The sequence below is a fragment of the Phodopus roborovskii genome, unplaced genomic scaffold (genome assembly GCF_943737965.1).
Source record: "Phodopus roborovskii unplaced genomic scaffold, PHOROB, whole genome shotgun sequence".
Classification (NCBI taxonomy): domain Eukaryota; kingdom Metazoa; phylum Chordata; class Mammalia; order Rodentia; family Cricetidae; genus Phodopus; species Phodopus roborovskii.
Window position 1 is genome coordinate 2,127,935 of NW_026126646.1, and position 22,390 is coordinate 2,150,324.

The 22,390-nt window shown below is 45.1% G+C and overlaps 1 protein-coding gene across 6 annotated transcripts in view; it reads left to right on the forward strand.

Annotated features, from left to right (window-relative positions):
* The window catches only part of Rere (arginine-glutamic acid dipeptide repeats), a 186,164-nt gene that overhangs the window by 84,780 nt on the left and 78,994 nt on the right, over positions 1 to 22,390 (forward strand). For 5 of the 6 annotated variants that reach the window (XM_051173787.1, XM_051173788.1, XM_051173789.1 and 2 more), the window contains 3 exons: positions 5,055 to 5,103; positions 10,785 to 10,909; positions 11,966 to 12,065. The exons of the other annotated variant lie outside the window; for it this stretch is intronic. In XM_051173787.1, the coding sequence (XP_051029744.1) occupies positions 5,055 to 5,103; positions 10,785 to 10,909; positions 11,966 to 12,065 (274 nt within the window). The remainder of the gene's footprint in view (positions 1 to 5,054; positions 5,104 to 10,784; positions 10,910 to 11,965; positions 12,066 to 22,390) is intronic. 6 annotated transcript variants of the gene reach the window in all.

Sequence of the window (22,390 nt, forward strand, 5' to 3'; positions counted from 1 at the left end):
CCCTAGAGTCACAGTTTGCCCTCAGTCCATTCAGCTTTACTAGCAAGTGTTCATTGCTGTGAGTCACTGGTCTGGCTCTGGGTCTGGCTTCTGCTACACCACCAATAATGGGCTTTCACTGTGGCTCTTCTTGGATGTTCCAGTGCTTTCCTGTGTTGTGGGGATGCTGCTGCTTTGGATCTATAGATTTGCACCGTTCGCATGCTCCAAAGTTAATAGATGAGGAGGATGTTGAGGTAGGCTGATTACAGCCCTGGTTCTGAGCCTGAATGGTAGCATGGTTGCCAGCTTTCCCTCATTGTCACCTTGCCACTACCTGGGCAAGCTGTCCAGCACTGCTTCAGCTAGTTCACCTGCGGCAAAGGGCAGGGCCAGTTTCCTGCTCTCAGATGCAGTCACCTACACTCACTCCACCAGCATCAGCTCTACTGTTTTGCCCAGGTGAGGTGCAGGACCCTCTCTTCCGATTGCTGTAGGTAATATGGAGGTGGGGCTGTCAGTTTTCTCCTGGTGCCCTCAGGGTTGGCTCACATATGTCCCCAATTACAGGGTCAGCTCTAGTCTGTCATCCAGGTGAGGTGGACCCTTGTTGTGAGGGCTGGGGCCATCTTTCCCGGTATAGAGGACAGCTTCCCTGAGGGGCAGGCCAGCTATCCCAGTGCCAGTGAGGGGCAGGGCTGGCTCAGCACACCATGGTTCCAGTGACCTCCCCCCCCTCCACACACACACACTAACACTGGCCATGGACATCACCATAGGCCCCAGTGGCAGCACAGGCCACCCAGATCAGTATGGCCCCAGCAGCAGTGTGAGCCTCAAACACTGACATAGTCTCTGGTGACTGAACAGACTCCAGTCATCCACATAGGCCACCACACACATCAACTCAGACCTTCTGCTTTGCGCCACAGATCCAGACATGGCCCTCGGCAACAGCCCTGGCCCCATAAACACCATGAACTCAGACAATAGCTTAGACCACTCTGATCAACATGGCCCTGCAGCAGCACAGCCCTGGGATACCCTTGTGGCCACGGCTTGCAGTCTAGACCCTGGCCTTCTATGTGGCCTTTAGTGGCAACGTGGCCCAGGGACATCAACACAGACCTTGGCTGTGGTAGGACCACGGACTCAGACATGAGCCTTGGTAGGGGCCCAGGCCTGGATGTCATCATGGTCCAAGGTGGCATTGTCCCTGCAGCAGCATAGCCGTTGGATACCAACATGGGCCCAGGTGGCAGCTCAGACTACAGGCCTCTGTACTGCCCTCAGTGTGACAGGAGCCACAGACATTAACACAGGCCACCTCAGCTGCTTCAGGGCCTTTGACCAAGACCTGCCCCCTGGCAATAGTCCAGGCCCAGACATGAGCTTAGACTCTGATGGCTAGCAAGCCATTCATGCCAGCCTGTCCCTCACCAGCCTCAACTCTTTCAGACCCACCTCTTCTCCCCAGCCCAGGAACCACTCTGGACTCGCTCATCATAATGGTGCAAAGGTTTCTGGTTGAGTCCTGCCCACTTCAACCCAGGCACGGCGCAGAGATATTGCCTTCCTTCTCTCATGCGCCTGGACCTAGAAACCACAGGTGGCACTTGGTTTGATGGCGCCTTACTGCACAACTGCCTGGTACTGATCAGCCTGTGGTTGATTATGCCCCGCACCCACGCCGCCGCCGCCGCCGCCACCACCACCACCACCACCCCTCCCCAGACCAAGAGGTGGGGTCTCTGTCCTCTCCTGGGTCAGGCCTTGAAAGCTATTGTTCTTTTGAGTTAGGGTCCATTATGTAATCACAGCTGGCCTTGAACTCATAGAGATCTGCCTGCTTCTTCCAAATAAGGTCACAGACATGTCTGAGGCCAGTGCTGTTAAGTGAACTCAGGTGCTCTTAGTCAGCCAGCAATCTCTGCGACCCTCATCTCCTCTCTCTAAGGGAACTTGTTGCTTTCAACATCTTTGTATCTTTGACCTGAAATGTGGTAGAACGTTAGCTCTGTTGGTAGAATGCTTACCTAGCCTGCACAAAGCCGTGGATTCTGTCCCTAGCAACATACTTACTAGACTGTGTATAGTTCCAACACCGGAGAGGTGGAAACAGGAAGACCTAAAGTTTATGGTGGTCTTTGGCTATAGCAAGTTCCAGGCTGGCCTGCATTATAGAAGTAAAGACCATTTGATAATCATTTTTCTAATATTTGGTCTACATTCTGCATTTCTAGATGTTGCAGGCTAATGCTGTTATTTTTTAAAGCATTACATATAGTTTTTAAAATCATTTCATTTTAAAATAAGTTTTCAACAAAGTTCTATTTTCTTTTAATTTGTATGTCATATCCTACTTAGCTTCTTCCCCGTCTTCCTTGTTACAAACTTTAAAGAAACACAGATTTGGGGTGTGGTTCAGTGGTAGAATGGTTGCTTAGAATGCACAGGGCCTTGGTTTTATTATCTTTAGCACTTGAAAACCAAACCACACCACAGTGTTGTCACTTACTTGGACTCCTAAGAAACCCTTGCACTTAGAATCTTCTTTGTTAGTTCTTAATGTTATAGGTGTTTGCTTCCTGTTCTTTTTTTTTTTTTTTCACACCTTTTTTTTTTTTTTTTTAAATGGTTTTTTGAGTCGGGGTTTCTCTGTGTAGCTTTGGAGCCTGTCCTGCAACTTACTCTGTAGACCAGGCTGGCCTCGAACTCACAGAGATCCACCCGCCTCTGCCTCCTGAGTGCTGGGATTAAAGGTGTGTGCTACTACTGCCCGTCCCTTTTTAGACTTATTAACTCTATTTTATTTTTAAAGATTTATTTATTTACTTACATATTTTATATATGTGGACATTTGGTGTACATGTACATCTGCTCACCAGATCCCATTATAGACAGTTACAAGCTATCATGTGAGTGCTGGGAATTGAACTCAGACCTTAGGAAGTGCAGCCAGTGGTGCTCTTAACTGTTGAGCTATCTCTCTGACCCTCCTGTTTTCATGTTAGTTGCTTCTTCTAGACCAGGTTTCTCTGTATATTGATCTTGGGCTCTGTGGACCAGGCTGGCCTTCAACTCTTAAGATTCACCTGCCTTGGCCTCCTGGGTGCTGCGCTAAAGGTGTGCTCCTTTGGGGGAATTTTTAAAAACATAGCTTCATTGTGTAGCCAAAGCTGTCCTTGAATTATAAGCCCTCTTAAGTGCTAGGATTGCAGGTGTGTACCTTCATATTGGCTCCCTCCTATTTTTAGGAATAGGAGGATATACATAGTTCCATAAGGTGTTTGAGGGTTGTTTTCATTTTGTGGCACATTACTTTAGCACTGTGGGTATCAGTGGTATCAGAAAGATTTCATAATCAACCTTTGGTGAATCCTAAAATAGCACAGGTATTCTAGAGCAGACTGAGGATTGAGCTGTGGCCACTGTGGCTTAAGCTTTTTGAGGTATAATAGGTCTTGGCTGGAGCTACTGGTAGTCGGTAAAGCATTTGGAAAGTCTGTGGAAATGCTTTGGCAGATTATTTTGCTCGTGGCTGCCCAGTAAATAGAAATGGACATGTTAATATGGAAACAGTGGCTGACACCCACTTCAAAAACAAGCTGTTAGGCTTGAGTGTGGTGGCTCACACCTTTAATCCCAGCACTCTGGAGCCAGAAACAGGTGGGTCCCCGAGTACAAGGCCAGCCTGGTCTACAGAGTGCGGTCAGCACAGCCCAGGTTATACAGGGAAACCCTGTCTCATAAGACCAAAACAAAAGTCAAAGCCCAGGTGGTCAGTTTTAGAAAGTAGCCATGGCCTGGCTAGCTGCATCCTTGGCTTAGTCCTCCAAGCATGGGCCTATGAGGACAGTCCAGATACGAGCTTCTGTGTCAGAACCCGAGGCAGATGTCCTACTGCTTTCTTGTCCGCCTGCCTCTGTTGTGCTGTGTGGTTTGTTCCCTCTTGAAAATGCCTACCGTCTGCCTTGCTGTCCTCGTTCTCCTCCAGAGGCGTCCAGGCCACTCCAGAATGAAGGACTTGGGATTGGTCGAGCTTTTGTGTGTGCAGCTGTTATGCTCCCAGAGCTCACTGAGAACCACACAGTGGCACTGTAACAGAGTTGTCAGAAATGACCAGTTCTGATTGGTTGGTCAGGCTGTGTGTGGCCCGTGGGCTGCTGATTACACATTGGAAGCCTGGCTGGTTTGCCTAGCTTCCCTTGGTATCTTTTGACATTTCTTTTGAATGGAGTATGTTATGTTTTTGTTATGATTATGATATCTGGGCCCTTTCCTGTTGCCGCCCTTCCAGGTACGTTCTAAGACTGTTAGGGCTGGGACCACGTCGTGTTGTCGTTACTGCCTGCTCTCACTTTGACATTGCTCCTGTGCCCCCCACCCTCACCCACGTAGTGCGCTTGATGAAGAAATTGGTTGGATTAAAAGAAGAAAGGAGCACTGGGCATGAAGCTCAGTTGACAGGCACTTACCTGACATGCATGGTGCCTGGGTTTGGTCTTCAGGATGGATGGATGGAGTGTTTTGACACACACTCACAATCTCAGCCTTAGGAAGGAAGATCAGAAGTTCAAGCTCACCCTTATCTACATAGTGAGTGTGGAGAGGACAGCCAGGACTACATGGAGAAACCCTGCCTCAAACAGGTGGTGTAGGAGAGGTACATAGGAGGCTGCAGTCAGGAGAATGAGAGATTAAGGACTTGTGTGTGTAAGCATGTGTAGCTGAAGCGATGATAGAAATAATAAGGGAGTGGCCTCCTTTTAAGACATCTCTCTGGGGTTGGAGAGATGACTCAGCAGTTAATAGTACTGGCTGTTCTTCTAGAGAGAGGATCCAGGTTTGATTGCAAGCACACACTCGGCAGCTCAAAACCATCTGTAGCTCTAGTTTCAGAATGTCCATCTGATGATGTCCATCTGTGGACACACATACATTCAGTCATACATTCTTACACATAAAAGAAATCAGTATTAAAAAATAAGATGTCTCTCATCTACTTCCCTTGATAAATCTGAGAAAGTTTGTGTCAGAATGACTGTGTTAACCTTCTGTTCTCTTCACTACAGGAGGCTGAATAGTACCCAAGGGGAAATTCGAGTTGGCCCCAGCCATCAGGTAAAGTACATTTTACAAACTTAATAGCTTTTTATTTCCTGTGTTTCTGTTTTATCTTTATTCTTGGGGGCTGGAGAGATGGCTTAGTAGTTAAGAGTACTGGCTGTTCTTCCAGAGGACCTGGGTTCAATTCCCAGTATCTGCATGGCAGCTCACAACTGACTGTAGCTGTAGCTCCAGGGGATCTGACACTCTTGTGCAGCCAAAACACCAATGTACACGAAATAAAAATAAATCTTTATTCTTTGGAGCAGCATATTAGAGTGATTATTGATGAGTATAAGTCTCTTAATTCTCCTTAAATGCAGAGTAAAAGGTTTTGTGGGGTACTGGTGTGTGTGTGTGTGTGTGTGTGTGTGAGAGAGAGAGAGAGAGAGAGAGAGAGAGAAAATATGAATGTGCATGCCTGTGGTGTGGCCTGTGTGTGTGAAGCCAGAGGAGAATGTCAGGTGTTCTGCTTTTACCATTCTCTACTTTTTTCCTTTAAGATAGTCTTTTCTTTTGCTGGTGTTGGAGCTAGGCTCATGGCCAGCAGACTCCACCAATTCTGTCATCCTGTCCCCCACTCAGCACTGTGCTAGGGCTACAGGTTCCACACCTGGCTTTTCATGTGGCTTCTGGGCTCTGGAGTAAGGTCTTCATAGCTGTGCAGTGACTGTATTCTTACCCACTGAGCCATCTTCCCCCTGAAGTTTTTGATTTTGTTGATTTTTTGTGACAGTTTCTTTGATCTGTAGCCAAGCCTGGCCTTAACGCTGTTACAGAGCACAGGCTGGGCTTGAACTGGTAGCCCTCCTGCCTCAGTCTCCTCAGTGCTAAGGTTATAGGCACGCCCCCTGACTTTAGTGGCCTCTCCTGCCCACACCACCATGTATTGGGTAGTGTGTTCTCTTAACCTCTGAACTATCTCTTCAGCCCTGGTTTTATTTGTTTGTTTGTTTGTTTTAATGAAGTGTTACTATGTAGCTCAGTGCCTTCTGAGTGCTGAAAGTACAGCATGTACTGTCATTGTCCTTGGGCCATGATTTGTTTGTTTGTTTGCAATTACCTATTTATGTCTTTTGGTGGGGTACCTGTGTATCTCAGAGGACAACTCGGAATAGATTTTCTCTTACTGTGGGGGTCCCCAGGGTGAGGCTGTCAGGCCTGACAGCAAGCAGCTTTACCTGCTAGCCCTCCCATCGGCCTCCAGCTGTGTTTTAAGTCAGGGTCCTGCGCTTGCTGCCATTTCTCAGTAGCATTCCCGTTACCCTTCCTGCCTGTGTTGTACTTTCCTACCCATTCCCTCCCCACCATTTGTTTCCCAGGTTGCAGAATCTCCATATTGGATTTTGACTCCAGGTATTTTAGGAGTCAAGTTTTGGAGTAGCAAAATCTAAATTTCCTTTCTAAAGTTTTTACTTTTTCCTTAGGGAAGACAGTAACACATACTACAGTGGGAACAGCAGACAGTCATCAGCGTTACTGAGCTTTGTAGTGTCCCACTGAGATTGGTTTTGCTGTTTCCCTCAGGATGCTTCCTGCTGCCTGTGGTCATTGAAATGAATCTATACATCATTTTAATTACAGACAGCACAGTGAGGAAGAAGCCCTCCTATGAAAGATACTGTAGTATTTCACATCAAACACAATTAGTAATAGCTTGAGGTTGGGAATGGCTTAGTGGTCAGTTGCAATTTGACTGGCAAGATTGTTCAAGCCTGGCAACCTAAGTGTGATCCTGCCACCTACATGATAGAGAGAAAGTACTGACTCCCGCATGTTTACCAGACTTGTATATGCACACGGTGTTGCGTCTCATACACACACACACACACACACACACACACACACACAGGAGTTAAAAACAAAAGTAACACACTTGACCTGCAAGCATGAGAGCCAGTGTCCATTCTGCTCCCTAGAATGCCAAGTGGGTGTGGCGTCCCACCTGTAATTCCAGTAGACAGTGCACAGAGGAGGTCCCCAGAGAAAATTGGCTAGCCAGACTAATAATAGTGGTGAGCTTTGGGTTTGATTGAGAGACCCTGCCTCAGTTAGTAAAATCAAAGACAAATTGAGGATGATTTCCTGTATCAACCTCAGGCGCCTGTATGTCCACCCACCCATTCAAATGTGTACCCACACATACAATAAAATGCATGCATATAGACGCACATCACACATACAAAATAGGAAAAGAAAGAAAGCAGTCATTTCCTCTTTAAAACATTTGCTTTGTCTTTAGAGTTATATGTGCATGCTTGTGTCTGTGGAGGCATGTGCACACTGAGTATAGTTGCCCAAGGAGAGCAGAAGAGCACATTGGATCCCCCTAGAGCTGGAGTTACTGCCCAATGTGGGTGCTGGGAACAGAACTCTGAGCTGACTCCTCCCCTTCTTCCTCCCTCATGCCCCTCCCCTCTGGTCCTTTTTTGTGTGTCTGTAGGTGAGCTCATTCTTATGCTGGCAACTTCAGATTAAAACTTCAATGTTTCCATTCATCCGCTCTGCTTTCAACTAAGTCTGTATCTTTCTCCATTGATTGACACTAACCTAATTACTTCATCCCTCTATTGTATAGCCCAGAATAACAATATTCACACTGCTGTAGACTACTGGAATGGTTTTCCTTTGATGCTGGGATTTAGTCCGGGCCCTTGCAGGTGCATTACGCACACCTTGCCAGTGAGTTATGCCCCTATTGCTTGGAAGCAGTGTGCTGTTAAGTTTTGTTTTACTCTTTAACTATATCCAATGAGGGCTGTGCAGGTAAATTCATGTTTTAGCATTACTTGAAATAGTTCCTGAGTGGAACCAATTCATAATAGTGTTCTTCCCACTTATTTCATTCCCTGGCCCCGCCACCCCCCTAAACAGTATATAATGTACACTCTCTGGGCCTCCTTTCTTTCTGTTTGCTTTCAGAGCTGGTCTGTGGTCCCCCCACCCCACCTCTTGTAGCCTGTGTGTGATGCTGCATTTCTGAGCTGCCTGGTTATGAGCAATGCCACAGAGGACGGCCTATGTGCACTGGTGTTTGTATATACCCTCAGAAAGGGGCCAGCCTGGGAAGCCAGGCCAAGAATGGAGTCTGTTGTTAACTTGCATCCCTCTCGTCTAGACCTAATATTCTCCCTTTAAAAGCTTTTCTTTTTCTGTGTCACCCAATCATATTTCTAGTCACACCCTTGCCCAGGGATTGGTTATGTTCCCCCAACTAAAGTACTTTTCAATTAATTTACTTACGAGCCATTGTTATACTAGACACTAGACTTGGCCTGGGGATGCAAAGCCAAGTACTAATGTCAATGACTTTCCAAACTGATATCCATCCTGTTTTCATCTTAAACCAGCAATTTCACTATATATAATGTAGAATTAATTGTGACACCTATGATGGGACAGAGAGTCCTGAACTAGGTCACTCTTTTATTGGGGATTAAATTGCCAAGACTATCTCTGTGGGTGGGGTGAGGGGCCAGAGAGATCACAGTGGTGATAAAGCAAACAGATTTTATACGACAGTTTAGGGATCTGAACGGACACAGACTGTCCGTACTGATACAGAACTAGTTGCCTTGACAGGGGTAGCTGACTTTTGGGAACGATTAAGGCAGGCTTCTGGGTGGTGAGGGTGGTTCCTGCTTTTCTAGGAAACACAAACCTTAAAACTTGTTGACTGGTAACAACCCTTCTGTTTACCCAGCCTTGGCCTTTGGGAGAAAGGGAGCTTTTGGACCTGATAGCACCCATTAAAAGGTTATAAAGTAAATACTAAGCATGAAAGATCATTATTTTGCTTAGAGTGGTGCCACATATCTGTAATGCCAGCGTTTGGCAGGCGGAGGCAGGAGAATTGTGTCTGGACTGCATAGCAAGAGCTTGCTTCCAAACCAGCCAGCCAGCAGCCAACTAATAATCCCCTCGTTTGGGGAAAGTGAGAATGTTCTGGAGAACAGAGATGCAGCCTGCTGGCAAAACAGACATGGGGGGGGGAGATTGTGTTTTGTCACAGGATGGCCTTCAAACTTGAATATCTAGCATTGGAAAATAGGAGCTTTTACTCAAAGTGAAGATTTCTGGGTGGAGTAGGGGCAGCGGGGATGAGGTAGACAGAGTTCCTGGGAGACAAGGGTGTCCCTCGGGTGGGACAATAGTGTCCTCTGTTTTTCCTTGTGCTGTTGTCTCTGCATGCACATGGCTGAAGAGCAGCCTGCCTGGTGCAGATTGGGATGTGGAATTTTGTTTCTTGTGTCTACTGGACTGTTAGACTTAAGTATGGGCCACTCTTTGCATTTCCAGTGTTTACATCTACACTGGTCTGCTTATTATAAACTGTTCCTGGGAACTTCAGCATAGTGTAAAATATCAAAGCAACATAAGACTATCAGCATAATTTTGAGCCAGATTTGAAGTAAGCTTTAATTAAATACTGGCCAGTGGACTCTAACTAGGTCTATTCCAGAGTTCCCAAAAGGTGGCCATGAGTTATGGTGCCCGGGTGCTTTTGGTTTTTGAGACAGGATTTATCTCTGTAAAGAGAGGCTGGCCTTGAACTCACAGAGATCTGCCTGTCTCTGCATCCTGAGTGCTGGGATTAAAGGCGTGCTCCACCACCCGGCTGGCCAGGTACCTAGAAAGGCACACCAACAAAGCGATATAATGTACTTCCAGCCTGAGTGTAGTTGGGGGCAAGCATCCATCCTGAGGTACATTCTGCCTATTTACCTCCTGCCTACGTGTGATGAAGCACATCATACAGTTGGATCAACCAAAGTTGTTTAGGGAAGTGAAAACGTGGCTTGTTATTTTATGTGAGCAACACCCTCTAACATCCCAGGAAGTATCTGTCCTTGGGTAAGGGGCTTCCAGATTAGAGGCATTTTTGTTTTATGTATCTCTTAGGCAAGGTAATTAAAACTTAAAACATAACTTTGGCTTTCACAGTAACAACTTTGGGTCACTTGCCTCTGGTGCTTACAGGCAGCCATTGTACCTGCCTGTTACCCCTGCCCTGCCTTAGAGTACAGGTGAGAAATCTGAAGACCTTGAATCTCGGCTGTTCATCACTTCTGTTCTTACTTGAGATGTATATGTTACATGTGATGATTTATGTAAACTATTCGGTTCACTCTGTATAGTCATAGTAAGCTTCAGAGTTAAGTTTCATCTCTTTAATTCTAGAAAGATCCTTCTTGTCCCTTGGTAAGCAGTTCTCTTCTTCCCCAACCATGCTATTTCTACCACTTAAGTTAATTACGTTGTTTTTGGTGTTAACTTTGGTAGCTTACAGTTATCTTAACCATGACACACTGTCTTTAGGTGCAGTCCTGTAATTTGTTTGTGGCTGCTCTGCGAGTGTGCATTGGAGATGTGTGTCTCTTCTCAGCCAGGGCTGTCACTCTGTGATACGTTCTGCTTTTGTTCCTTCTATTTGTGTATGTGATTGCTTCACCATTTAGCTCACATTGGTACAGGTTGGCTTTGACACCATCACTGCTATGTGAGTGAGGGTTAAGCGGTCTGTTGTGACGTGTGGTGGTATGGTGTGACCACTGCCAGGGATTTCACGATGTTGATCTTACCTTTCTGCTGCCCAGGGAAAGCGTGCACAGTGCTCCAGGCCCAGGAGACTGCATGGTAGGGTGCCTCTTTCTGGTGCTTAGCCTGATGGTGACTTCTCCATCCCTGTCTTTCAGGCCAAACTTCCAGATCTGCAACCGTTTCCTTCTCCAGACGGTGACACGGTGACTCAGCATGAGGAACTAGTCTGGATGCCGGGAGTCAGCGACTGTGACCTCCTCATGTACTTGAGGGCAGCAAGGTAATAGAATTGCCCCAGCTGTTTCCGAATGAGGACATGTGGGCTGACAAGTGTGAGCACAGTGTCTTCCCTCCTTAGCCCTGATGGGACCTTTCTCACTCTGAGTGTGGCTATCTGCCCTGGTGACCCCTTTTACCTGACAGACAGCTGCTGTTTTTTTCTCTACTTGAGATTTGCCTCACATCACACTAGAGAACTCCTTAGAAGGAGCACCTTCAGCCACACGTGGAATTATCCGCTTCTGACACTGCAGTTGAGTGAATCATTCACCTCAGCTTACAGTTCCATTACTGAGTCCCTGCTCTCCGTGCGGTGGCTGCTCATTAGTGTCTCACAAGCTTGACGTTTGTATGGCTTCCCTACATGGGAACAGTTATCCGTGGTTAGCCTGTAGAACTTGTGAACATACAATTGGCAAATATGAAAGTAGAACCTTGACTTGAGTCCCCTCGTGCTGTGGTGCAGACAGAGCCTACTTTTGTCTGTAGTGATGTCGGGGACTCACAGCAGCCTCACCCCGTGTGCAGGAGCAAAGACTGAAGAGCACACCTGGCACGGCAAGTTCTTTGTAGACCACAGTGCTTTGCACACGGCGGATATGAGATTAATGTAATGGGGTGGGTGACTGAGTGTTTTTTCCCGTTCTGTCACTTTTCACTTTTAGGTCACTGAAAAGTAGTTGATACATAGATGAGACAAATTAATTTCATCTGTTTTCTGGGGACTTAAAAATGTTTAATTAATGCACGGTGATAGTGCATATGGGTACTTTCAAATATCATAATCTAGTGGAATACCATGGGAAGTAGGTTATTCATGTGCTCAGATTTGAAATCTTAGTATGAGCAAAACCGAAGAACTAACATGGACCCAGTGTAACTCGCACTTCTGTCCCAAGGGAGGAAGGGTTGGACTGTCGAGGCCGGGCTGAGGACTGATGTGTATTTATTAGTGGAATCTTAGCTGAAAGTAAGCTTGCAAACTGAGGGTTAAAAGTCACCCTGTATCTGGATGTTGATGTATGCTGATGAAGGAAACTCTGTCCTTTCCCCAAAGGAGCATGGCAGCATTTGCAGGGATGTGTGATGGAGGCTCCACAGAGGATGGCTGTGTTGCAGCATCTCGGGATGACACCACTCTCAATGCACTGAACACAGTAAGTCTCTGGAGGTCACCTTTGAGAGCTCAAGAGTGGGTGCTGTGGTGTTGCTAGGGTTTAAAAATAACTGCTCTCGCTGACTTTGAGAGTCCCTCATGTAACTTCCAGGTACCTCCTGCACACGACACGCACTCTCGTATACACAATTTATATATAAAAAGTAAATCACATAAATATACATAAACAAAAAATTAATAAAAGAATTGTGGTGGCTGGTGAATTGGCTAAGCAGGTAAAAAAGCATTGCTGCTCTCCCAGAGAAGCTGTGTTCAGTTCCCAGTACTGCTACGGCTTCTCACAGCTGCCTGGAAATGCAAGATTCTAGGGAGGAGACATTATGACTCCTCCTCTAGGTTTATATCTTAATCTGTGAACCTCAGAATTGTGAGGCGCTTCAAATGAGTTCCTAGTACACCATTATTTTGGATACTGTGTGCATGGATGATTTATGTCATCCTCAGAGTGCCCACTGCAGGACATTCTGCTACTGTTAACCTTAAGAAAACAAGCTAGGTGTGGTGGTTCTCTGAGTCTGAGGCCAGCCTGGTTTACAAAGAGAGTTCTAGGACAACCAGGTCTAAGCAGAGAAGCCCTGTCTCAAATAAGTCCAGCCAAAAATAAAACAAAAAAATCCAAAATGTTTGTTTATTTTCTGAGGGAGGAAGAACATGCCACTTTTGCACTATGGAAATCAGAGGACATCTTGCAAGAGTATTTCTTTCCTTTTACCATGAGGATTCCTGAGGTCAAAAATTCAGGTTATCACACTTGGTGGCAAGTTCTCTGAGCTGTTGAGCTGCCTTCCTATCTCTTCAGGAGAGGCTTTCCTGAGCAGGAATTGAACCCCAGCCACAGCAATGAGAATAATTTTAGAGAGATCAATCGTAATTTAAGGTTATGGGAACAAGAGTTGAATACAGCACCATACTTTTATCTTTTCCACTGGTCTGAAATAATGTATTTGAGATGACTCAGCAGTGCAGAGCACATACTGCTCTTCCAGAGGACCCAAGTCAGGCGGCTCACAACTTTTAGGGTTCTGAGATCCTAAACAAATGGCTAGCTGAGGCGCCTCATAACATATCACAGTGATGCAGTGGCTATCTCTTCACCAGCACCCCTCGGTACCTTTGGCTTCTCCCAGCACTTCTCACCGGGTGACCCCTCCATGGTGCCTCCTCTCTTGCTCCCCCCCCCCTTCATGATCTGGTCTGTCAGCCCTGTTCAGCCTGGACTCTTCGCTCCGCTGCCTTCCTCCTTATATCTCCAGGAAAATCTCCCTCATGAGAGTGCAGGCAGGTGGGATTGGTTATAAGAAAAGTTGCTTTGCTCCTGTAAGATCTGCACAATGGGTCAGAAGCGGCAGCGCCCGCTCTGCTGCCAACAGCGTGCCTGCTGGAGCCCTGCATCACTGCTGGAGCCCTGCATCATCACTGCTGGCTTTCTTTTCCTTATTGACCTCACGGTGTATTCTCAGCACAGTATAGGGAGGTTAATGTTTCAGGATGTCACTGTCTGTGTTTCCTAATGTGACATCACCAAATTCAAACAAGTGATGCTCAGTGTTGAGGGGCCGGCTTCTGGTGTGGTGGTCATGTGTATTTGCACATGGTGGTCACATGGTGATTTGTGTCTAGGACACCAAGAGGCCTAGCAGTTCCTCTAACGGTTATCTAATTTACAGTCATCTTTGTTTTCTTTTTTGTTTTTGTTTTGTTTTTGTCTTGAGAGTTCTGTAGTTGGAAGAACCTACTGTAATTGGAGTTCCTCTGTGTCTCTGCAGCCATTCCCAAGTAACCATTCAGAGATTTATTTATGAATGCTAGGCTGGTAGCTCAGGCTGGTCACTAGCTAACTTTCACATTTTAAATTAACCCATGTTTCTTATCTAAGCTTTGCCATATGGCTATGCCTTTTTGCAGATGGCCTGTTCATTCTCTGCATATCTGGTGACTTCCCTGAGACTCTGTCTTTCTTCCTCTCAGTGTCTTCTGTCTGGCTGTCCCACCCATACCTCCCTAGCTACCAACCAGTCAGCTATTTTATTAAAACAATCAGTACCCAGGCACCTTGGCAAAGACACATCTTCTCAGTGTACAGAAGATTGTTCCGTAACAGACTTCAGCAATCATCTTTCCAGTCTCTAGATAAGAATGTAAGGTTTGCTGGTCAGTGGTGGCACTCACCTTTAATCCCAGCACTGAGGAAGCAGAGGCAGGTAAATCTCTCTGAGTTCGAGGCCAGCCTGCTCTACAAAGTTTCAGGACAACCAGGGCTATTACATCTGACATCCGCCTGCCTCTGCCTCCTGAGTGCTGGGATGAAAGGAGCGTGCCACCACCGCCTGTTTTGTGTCATATATGGATTCATGATGGATGTCAAAGTATATTTTGTGCTCATTTTGTGTGACATATTAATGAGTCTATAAAATCATTTTTCTTGTTGCTAAACATTTCCAAGAATTCCTAGTAAAGTCATCAGAATCTAAATATTTACTCATGAATAGTTACTTATCATTCATTAGGGCCTGAGATCTGCCTCAGTGGGTAGTTTGCTGCCAAGCCCATGACCTCACTTTGATTCTTGGGACCCACACAGTAGAAGGAGAACATGCTTCTGTCAGCAGGAGGACACTGTCATCCAGACAGGTGCAGGCATATGTGACCACGTAGCACAAACAAACATGCTCACTCATGCACACATACAATGAATGAATAAGATTTAGTATCTTTAATTTTATAGAGGTGGGGGAAATGACGGAGCAGTATAGAGGGCTTGTGCTCTTCTGGAGCACTGGGTTTCAGTTCCCAGCATCCATAGTGGGTAGTTCCTGTAATTAGCTCCTGGCAGTTTGGTGCTTTCCTGCTTGAAGGGTACTTGTTCATGGATGTAGTGCACACACCTTTAAGATAATGACAATAAAACAGTCTAAAGAAAAAAACCACAAGTGGACACAGGCCAATTCAGATTTTATATTTCTTCATTTTGGTAAGCCTTTGTTTGTAAACATTTTGTCTATTTCCTCTGGTTTATAGAGTTAACATTGTAATTACTATAGATTTTCTCATTATTGGCCTTTCTGTCTTTCCTAAGACTTTGAATTTGTTTTCTCTGAATTATCCTAAATAGAGATTTATCAAAATTAACCTTTTTCAACAATTAGGTTTAGTTTTGTTGTTGTCTTCCTCATTAAACTTGTCTCCCTCCATCTGGGAGTTTAATTTGATGTATTTTCTACTTTCAGAAGTTGGGTAAAAGTAACTGCTTTTATCACAGATTTGGATTCTCTTTCCCCTCGCTTTTCAAAATGCTTTTAAGCCTTTTTTGGTATTTCTTTGACCCATGAATTATTTAGAATAAATTGTTTTATGTCAAGATATTGTAGAATTTGGAACTGGATGGTGGTGGTGGAGGCAGAGGCAGGTGGAACTCTGAGTTCAAGGTCAGTCTGGTCTACAGACTGTATTCCATGACAGCCAGGGCTACATTCTCTTAGTCATTAATCTATCCCTCTAGTGCCAAGATTTCAATCTTTTGTAGTTTCCTGGTTTGGCATGTGATTTATATTGGTTAAAATGCTTCATGTTTTTTAAAACTCTACAGTTATGGGGGGTTGCTTACAGTTGAGGAGCCAGGGCCTGGAGATATTGTATGTTCAGTGAGTAAAGGCATGTGCCACCAAGCCTGATGACCTGGGGGTTTGTCCCTGGTACCCATAGAATAGGAGAGAACTGACTTCAACACATTGTCCTCTAACTTGGTCTCATAACTGATAACTACATAATCAGTACAGAATACAAGATCTGGGTGATATTCACCATTGTAACGGTTACCATTGCCTACGCTAGATCCTGGTCATATTAGCATCATGTTTTTGAGGTGGTGGCATTAGGCACATGCACCTTTGTAGAGTTTGTGTATTGGCTCTTGTACCTTTGAGGGGCAGGCTCTTTGTGCGCAGTAGTAACTTTTGTGTTAGTGTCTCCTGTGTGTGAGGCTCTCATGGGCCCCCACCGTCTTCTCTGTTTCCATCCTAATCTTGCCTTTTCACTTTTGAAGTCCTCACGTGTTGTTATCGTCTGACTGTGCAGTCTTGACAGTGTCTGACTTTTTCTTGGAATATTTAGCTTGCTTAAATATAATACAGATGGCTCTTAAGCACTGCTTATAACACTTACAATGTGAACTCTGTAATGTGGGATTGCTAGGTTACCGTGTATTCTTTAGAAACAATTCCACGTGGGATCCAGGTCGTATAAACATTGGGTGCAGATGGGCAGGTGCGCCTGTACCATCACCTGGTAAGTAACTAGTAAGCGATGTCACGAAGCACAGAACAGCCTTCTTATCCTGACAGTTTGATTTGGCCATCTCTGCTGGCCGCCCATTTATAAAACAGATCTTACATTATGCTGAATTATTTTTTACTAAATCAATACTGTATTTCACTGTTGGGGCTCAGTTTTCTTCCATTAATAAAATTAAACTTTCCTGAGTAATTGTTGCCATTTTTATATTTACTTTTTCTTACATCACTCAGCATGTGATTGGTTTTTTACCTTTATAAGTAAAATATATAATCACGAAGCAGACGTTGGACCTCAACCCAGGCAGCTTTATTCCCTGAAATATCGGTAGCTGTTAGATTTTAATCAAGATCTTTACACATTTAAAAGAGTGTGTGTTTGTTTGCTTATTTATTTATGAACACCCACATCTCAGACAAAAGATTCAAAGTTCCCTGTACTTGAATGATATTTCATTTTTGATTGGTAAATTAGTTAGACAGCTAACAACAATTTCTTAACAGATATTAGTTATCTTGTTTTCTCAGTCCTACCCAGCTGCCTGGTACATGGTAGAGAAAGGCTAAATGTTTGAATGGTTGAAAACAAATCAGGCTCACTTGTGTATCAGAGCTGATCATGGAGAACTCTGTGTTAGGAATATGCAAAATGAGCTGACCGTAATGATCCCTTCATCTCATTTGCCCCCTTGTACTCGGACGACTACATCTGTAGGGTTTTTTCTTGGAGATTTTCTATTTTTTCATCATAAGTGGACTGACTGCATTGGTGTCTCCTAACCTGTATTAACTTTACAGTGCTTGTGGGTCCTTAAGGAGTATTTCTCAGCCCAAATATGGTGCTCACAGGGGGCCTTCTTGCTTTTATCCCATGGGCATTTACCAGTAATGCTGCACTTTCCACACAAGCAACATTAAGTGATTAGTTTTTGCTGACTTGGGTTAAGGCTGGGTTTGCAGGGGTTGTGGTGGGGGTTTTGATTTGTTGTTGAAAAGGGAATGGAAGAAGTTTATAAAGTTGATATGATATATGTTTCCTATTACGGAAATCCTATAAATTTCAGGACAGTAGCTCGCATACATCAATCTTGACAAGCTTTTACTTATGCAGCAACATGGTATCAGTATGTGCAGGCTGTACTGCTAATTACGGCTTTGCAGGAGGTAGACAGGAGTTCTTGCAGTTGAGGTTTTGTGGTGTAACCAAGACCTTCTCAACTAGTTGTCAGTATAACAATGCATACATTTCCACCTCTTCATTCATTGTGCTTTGACCTGTTGGAAACCTTTGGAGCTATGGTTATAAAAATGCAGTGGGTAGAAATTTACTGTCGTGGTCAGGCTTGGTAGTACACAAGCCTGTGATTACAGCGCTGTGGAGACAAATGCAGAAAGATCAGCATTTTGAGACCAGAGTGAGACCTAATCAGTAAACTTCAACAAATGAATACGTAGGAAGAAAGATGTTTGCTAACATGGCTGCCTTTGTAGTCCAACTTAGTTCCAAAGTTCCGGGTAATGACATTTTAACATATGATTTACTATTGATCTCATTTAAATGAGGGTGGGTTTTAGCTTTTTACTCTTTAATATTTTATTCCTTTTGGGGCAGTGTGTAGGTTTACTTAATTGAACTGGAGTGGATGTGGGGGGATCATGGGCACCCAATTAGAACTAGTGAGACATGCCTACCTTGCATTTCAGATTGCTGTCACACAGGAGTCTCTTCAGTCCCTGTGTTTGTCTTGCTCCCCACAGGGCTCCCCACAGTCTGGGCCCCAGCTCTGTTTTTCCATATGAGCCACCGTCAAGTACTTTTTATTTTTTTGTGGGGGACCTTAGGAGGTTGGTAGAGGAATTGAGATAAGGTCTCATGAAGCCCGGGCTGGCCTGGATAGAAATTGAAGTATAGCCTCGAGGGTGACTTTGAGTGCCTCTTGATCCTTCTGCCTCTGCCTCCCAAATGCTTGGACTACAAGTGTGCACCTCTGTGCCAAACTCTACAACCACCACCACCCCCCTTTCTCTTGTTTGTTTTTTGAGACAGGGTTTCTCTGTGTAACAGCCTGGCTCTTCTAGAGCTCACCTTGTAGATCAGGCTGGCCCAGAACTCACAAGATCCACTTGTCTCTGTCTCCCAAATGCTAGGCGGAGCTAATGGTGTGCACCACCTGGCATTTGTTGTCTTTTTTATGTAACAAGTTTATTGAGATACTCTTCAAATTCTATATAATTTACCCATTTAAGATGTTCAGTTTGGGGGGCTGGAGAGATGGCTCAGTGGTTAAGAGCACTGACTGCTCTTCAGGAGAACCTGGGTTCAATTTCCAGCGCCCCACATGAGCACACAACTGTCTAACTCCAGTTCCCAGGGATTAAATGCCCATGGCAAAACTCCAATGCACATGAATTTAAAAAATAAATAAATAAATAAATAAATAAATAAATAAATAAAAGATGTTCAGTTTGTGTCTTCTTGATGTATTTAGGTTTCAGGCAGCTACTAGCACTATCAATTTTAAAGTTTTTGTCAACGGAATCCTGGCCTCTCTAGTCCTGGACAACCACTCACTACTTTCTGTCATTATGGACTTGTCCGTTCTGGTCACTGCAGGTGTAATAATCAGCAGTTAGAATTATTTTCTTTCACTGAGGATAATGCTTTCAGCTTCCATGTCATAATATTCCCATTCTTATATATAAACGTCTTACCAGCACCTTCCCTAAAACCTCAGCTCTGATAGGTGGACACACTCACAGTTACCCTAGAGCTCCCGTGTGAGCTTGTGTTCAGCACATTCTTTTCATGTGTGTCTTATTCTTAACTTTGTTTTCCTTCTCTTTGTTTATTGAATTTGAAGTCTAATAGAATTACGTGTGTGTGTGTGTGTGTTTGTGCACGTGTGTGTACGCGCACATGTATACAAGTGCTACTGTTCACACGTGGAGGTCATAGGACAGCTTGCAAAAGTCAGTTCTCTCCTGCTACCTGGACCCTGGAATCAGACTCAGGTGGTCAGGCACCTTTACCCTGTGGACGTCTCCTCAGCCCTCCGTAGAATTTGGAGTGCATCATTGTTATTTTCATTTTAATAAACAGTTATTTTATCTATTGACAGCAATTTTGTTGGTTCATTGATGTCTTATATGCAAGGCATAACTTTGTTTATGAATGAAGTAATTTAATCTACATAGGTCTTTAAAATGTGATATTGTCTACAAATTAATAAGCACACCTGTCTCATTTATAATCATTTAAAGTTGGGGCAGATAGAATGGAGGGTGGAACACACACACACACACACACACACACACACACACACACACACACACACACACACACACACTACTTGTGATGGTTTTCTGTGTATCGGTGGCTGTCCTGGAACTTGCTCTGTAGATCAGGCTGACCTCAAACCCAGAGATCTTCCTGCCTCTTCCTCCCAAGTGCTGAGATTAAAGGCACACACCACCACCTCCTGACAGAGGCAAGAATCTTACAGTAGCCTTCCCAAAACATGTAATGAATTTGTCATTTGAAGGCTTTGCTCTTTCAACAAGTTAGAAGCCTCTCATTGCTGTCCCCATCTCTCTGTCCTTCTTCAAATGCCTGTGTGGTCTTGACTGTTCTTAAGGATATGGATCTGGATAACCAAGCATCTTGGGAAGATCAGCTCCTGTGTAGCCCAGGTCGGCCTCCAACATCTGTTTTTCTTGTTTCTGCCTCCCAGACACTGAGACTGCTGCTCTTACCGGTCTGGATTGGTTTATTTATCTGTTGGTTGTTAACATCAGGATTGTGAGGTAACCCCATTTCTAAGGCTCAACACTAGTGGTTTTGCTGGACTGCCTTGTTTACACAGAGACTCTTAGCTTCCTTCTTAACAGCAGGAGGACAGTCCTCCTCCAGCGCCTGCCTGCCTGCCTGGCTGAAAGTGCAGACTAAAGAGCAGTCACCTGTCTTCCCAGCACAGCCTCGCCTGAGCTCTTTGGTTTCCTTTGTCCCACAATTCTGTTGTTATGCTCAGAGCTTTAAGTGTAAGTTATCTGCACAACCTGAAATGACTTGTTGTAAACCATTGCCATTGCAGGTGAGATTGCTGAGGGTTGACAGCACTGTTGTATGTTGACTCCTTCTGCAGATGTGTCTAACTACCAGTCAGACCTTTTTCTGGAGCAGAGTGCTCTTTTTGAGTAGGTAAATACAGCTGTGGTCTTGGTTCGCCTTTGTCATTTTGCCTAGGTTTTCTTTGTTTTGTTTTGTTTTTTGCTTGTTTTCAAAGCTGTAAGAATGGTAGGGATAGCATAGCTGCATGTGTGTTTTCATGTCTACCCATGGTCCAGAACCATCTCTACTTGTGTGTAGAAGTGAGCATTTGTCTCTTGATAAGTTTTCGTGCAGAGAGTCCCATACATAGATTTTCTTTATGGCTCTTTACATCCATCCCATGTCCTGAGCCTTGAATCCTCAGCAGTCAGTCCCTGAGTTCTCAGGGGCCCCTCCCTGAGGAGCCCCTGGGTGGTGGTGCTGTGGACTCCTACAGGAAAGTCAGGGAGACTGTCATGTACACAGAGTGTGATGATGACTCAGATTTCATGTAAAGATCTGTGCCTGCTCCTGTGCTGAGTGAAGCAGGAAGTGCAGTGCCTGCTGCAAGGGTTTTGTCCCAGGGGTGTTGCTTGGGTCTGCATGGATGTGTTAATACCATTACCATGGATTTGTTATTTCAGGAGATCCTCTGAATGTGAAAGTTTTTCAAGTTCTGTAAGAGACCTTCAGCACCTCCTGTGTGGCTAGAAAACCATAGGGCTCAGATTCTCAAACCTAGAGTCTCAGGGCTCCTACAGGATTGCAGTCTGTTTCTCCACACTTACAATTAGCCCTTAACCTGGCCTGCGTGCTTAGTTAGGTAAGAGCAGGGACGCTTCCTTGAGCCATCATGTGACTGGTGGAGCCCTAGTCACAGTCTGTGTTGTAAGCTCTTCCATTCCCACGACGCTTCCTTTGACCGGTCCCACCCCGTCCCTTGTAGTCAGCTGTCCCTAGTCGAGTATATTTTAGTGTCAGGAGTAATGAGAGAGATCTGTTCTAAACAGTCTTCCAAAGTAGCTTCTTGCTTCCTTTCTGCAGCTGAGAAAACAAGGGTTTAATTGAGATGGTGGCTCTGTGCCAGAGTCAGGGTTGGGGGACAGGCCTTAAATCAGCCCGCAGCCAGGCAGCAGCATGGTGCTGAGTCTTCCACACAGCTCCACACCTGTGTCTTGGCCAGCCTTTCTCGGTGTCTGTGTTGGTGTGGAGACAGCAGACAGAGCCTCCAAACAGGCAGACGGTTCACCTCAGCCAAGACTTGTAGAGGTCATTCACCAAGGAGACTTTTCCAAGTGCCTTGCCTAGCCTCTGTTGGAATGTTGCCTTAAAAGCTTGCTCTTGAACTCTTGATGCCGGCTCCGCCTCTTCTTCCTGTGAGTCTACAGAGTCCTCCGAGACCCCTTTAGTGAGAGAGGGGAGCAGCTTGCTTCCAGACACAGTAGTGTTGAGGAAGGAGCTATGACTCAGCAGTGAGCCCGGAGATGTTGCCTGTATGTATTGCTGCTTATTTTTACCTCCTCCCTAGAACGTGTGCTTTGCTTGGTTTTTGCTGATCACTAAGGTCAGGCAGGGTTGGTCAAGCTGCACTCACTAGATTTTCAAAGCTTACTCTGTGTCACTAGGCATTCTTAGGCTAACATTTATTTTATCTCCTGGTTTTGGTGGATCTTTTCTCCGCTGATTGCCTGTTTCCCTTTACCCAGCCTTAGCTCTAAGACCCAGATCTAGAAAAGGGAGGGATATGTTTGCTGTGTCACCGCAGATGAAGGATCTTGTGCCTATCGTGGCCACCAGATTGTCCGCAGCTGCTCCAAGTTGAGCACTGTAGGCCTGAGACTTTGGCACAGACTTCTTCCTGGAATGTAGATTTCCGTTAAACCCCCCTGCCCTGTGGGCTCCTATCAGAATGGCCTGCCGCAAGCCAGT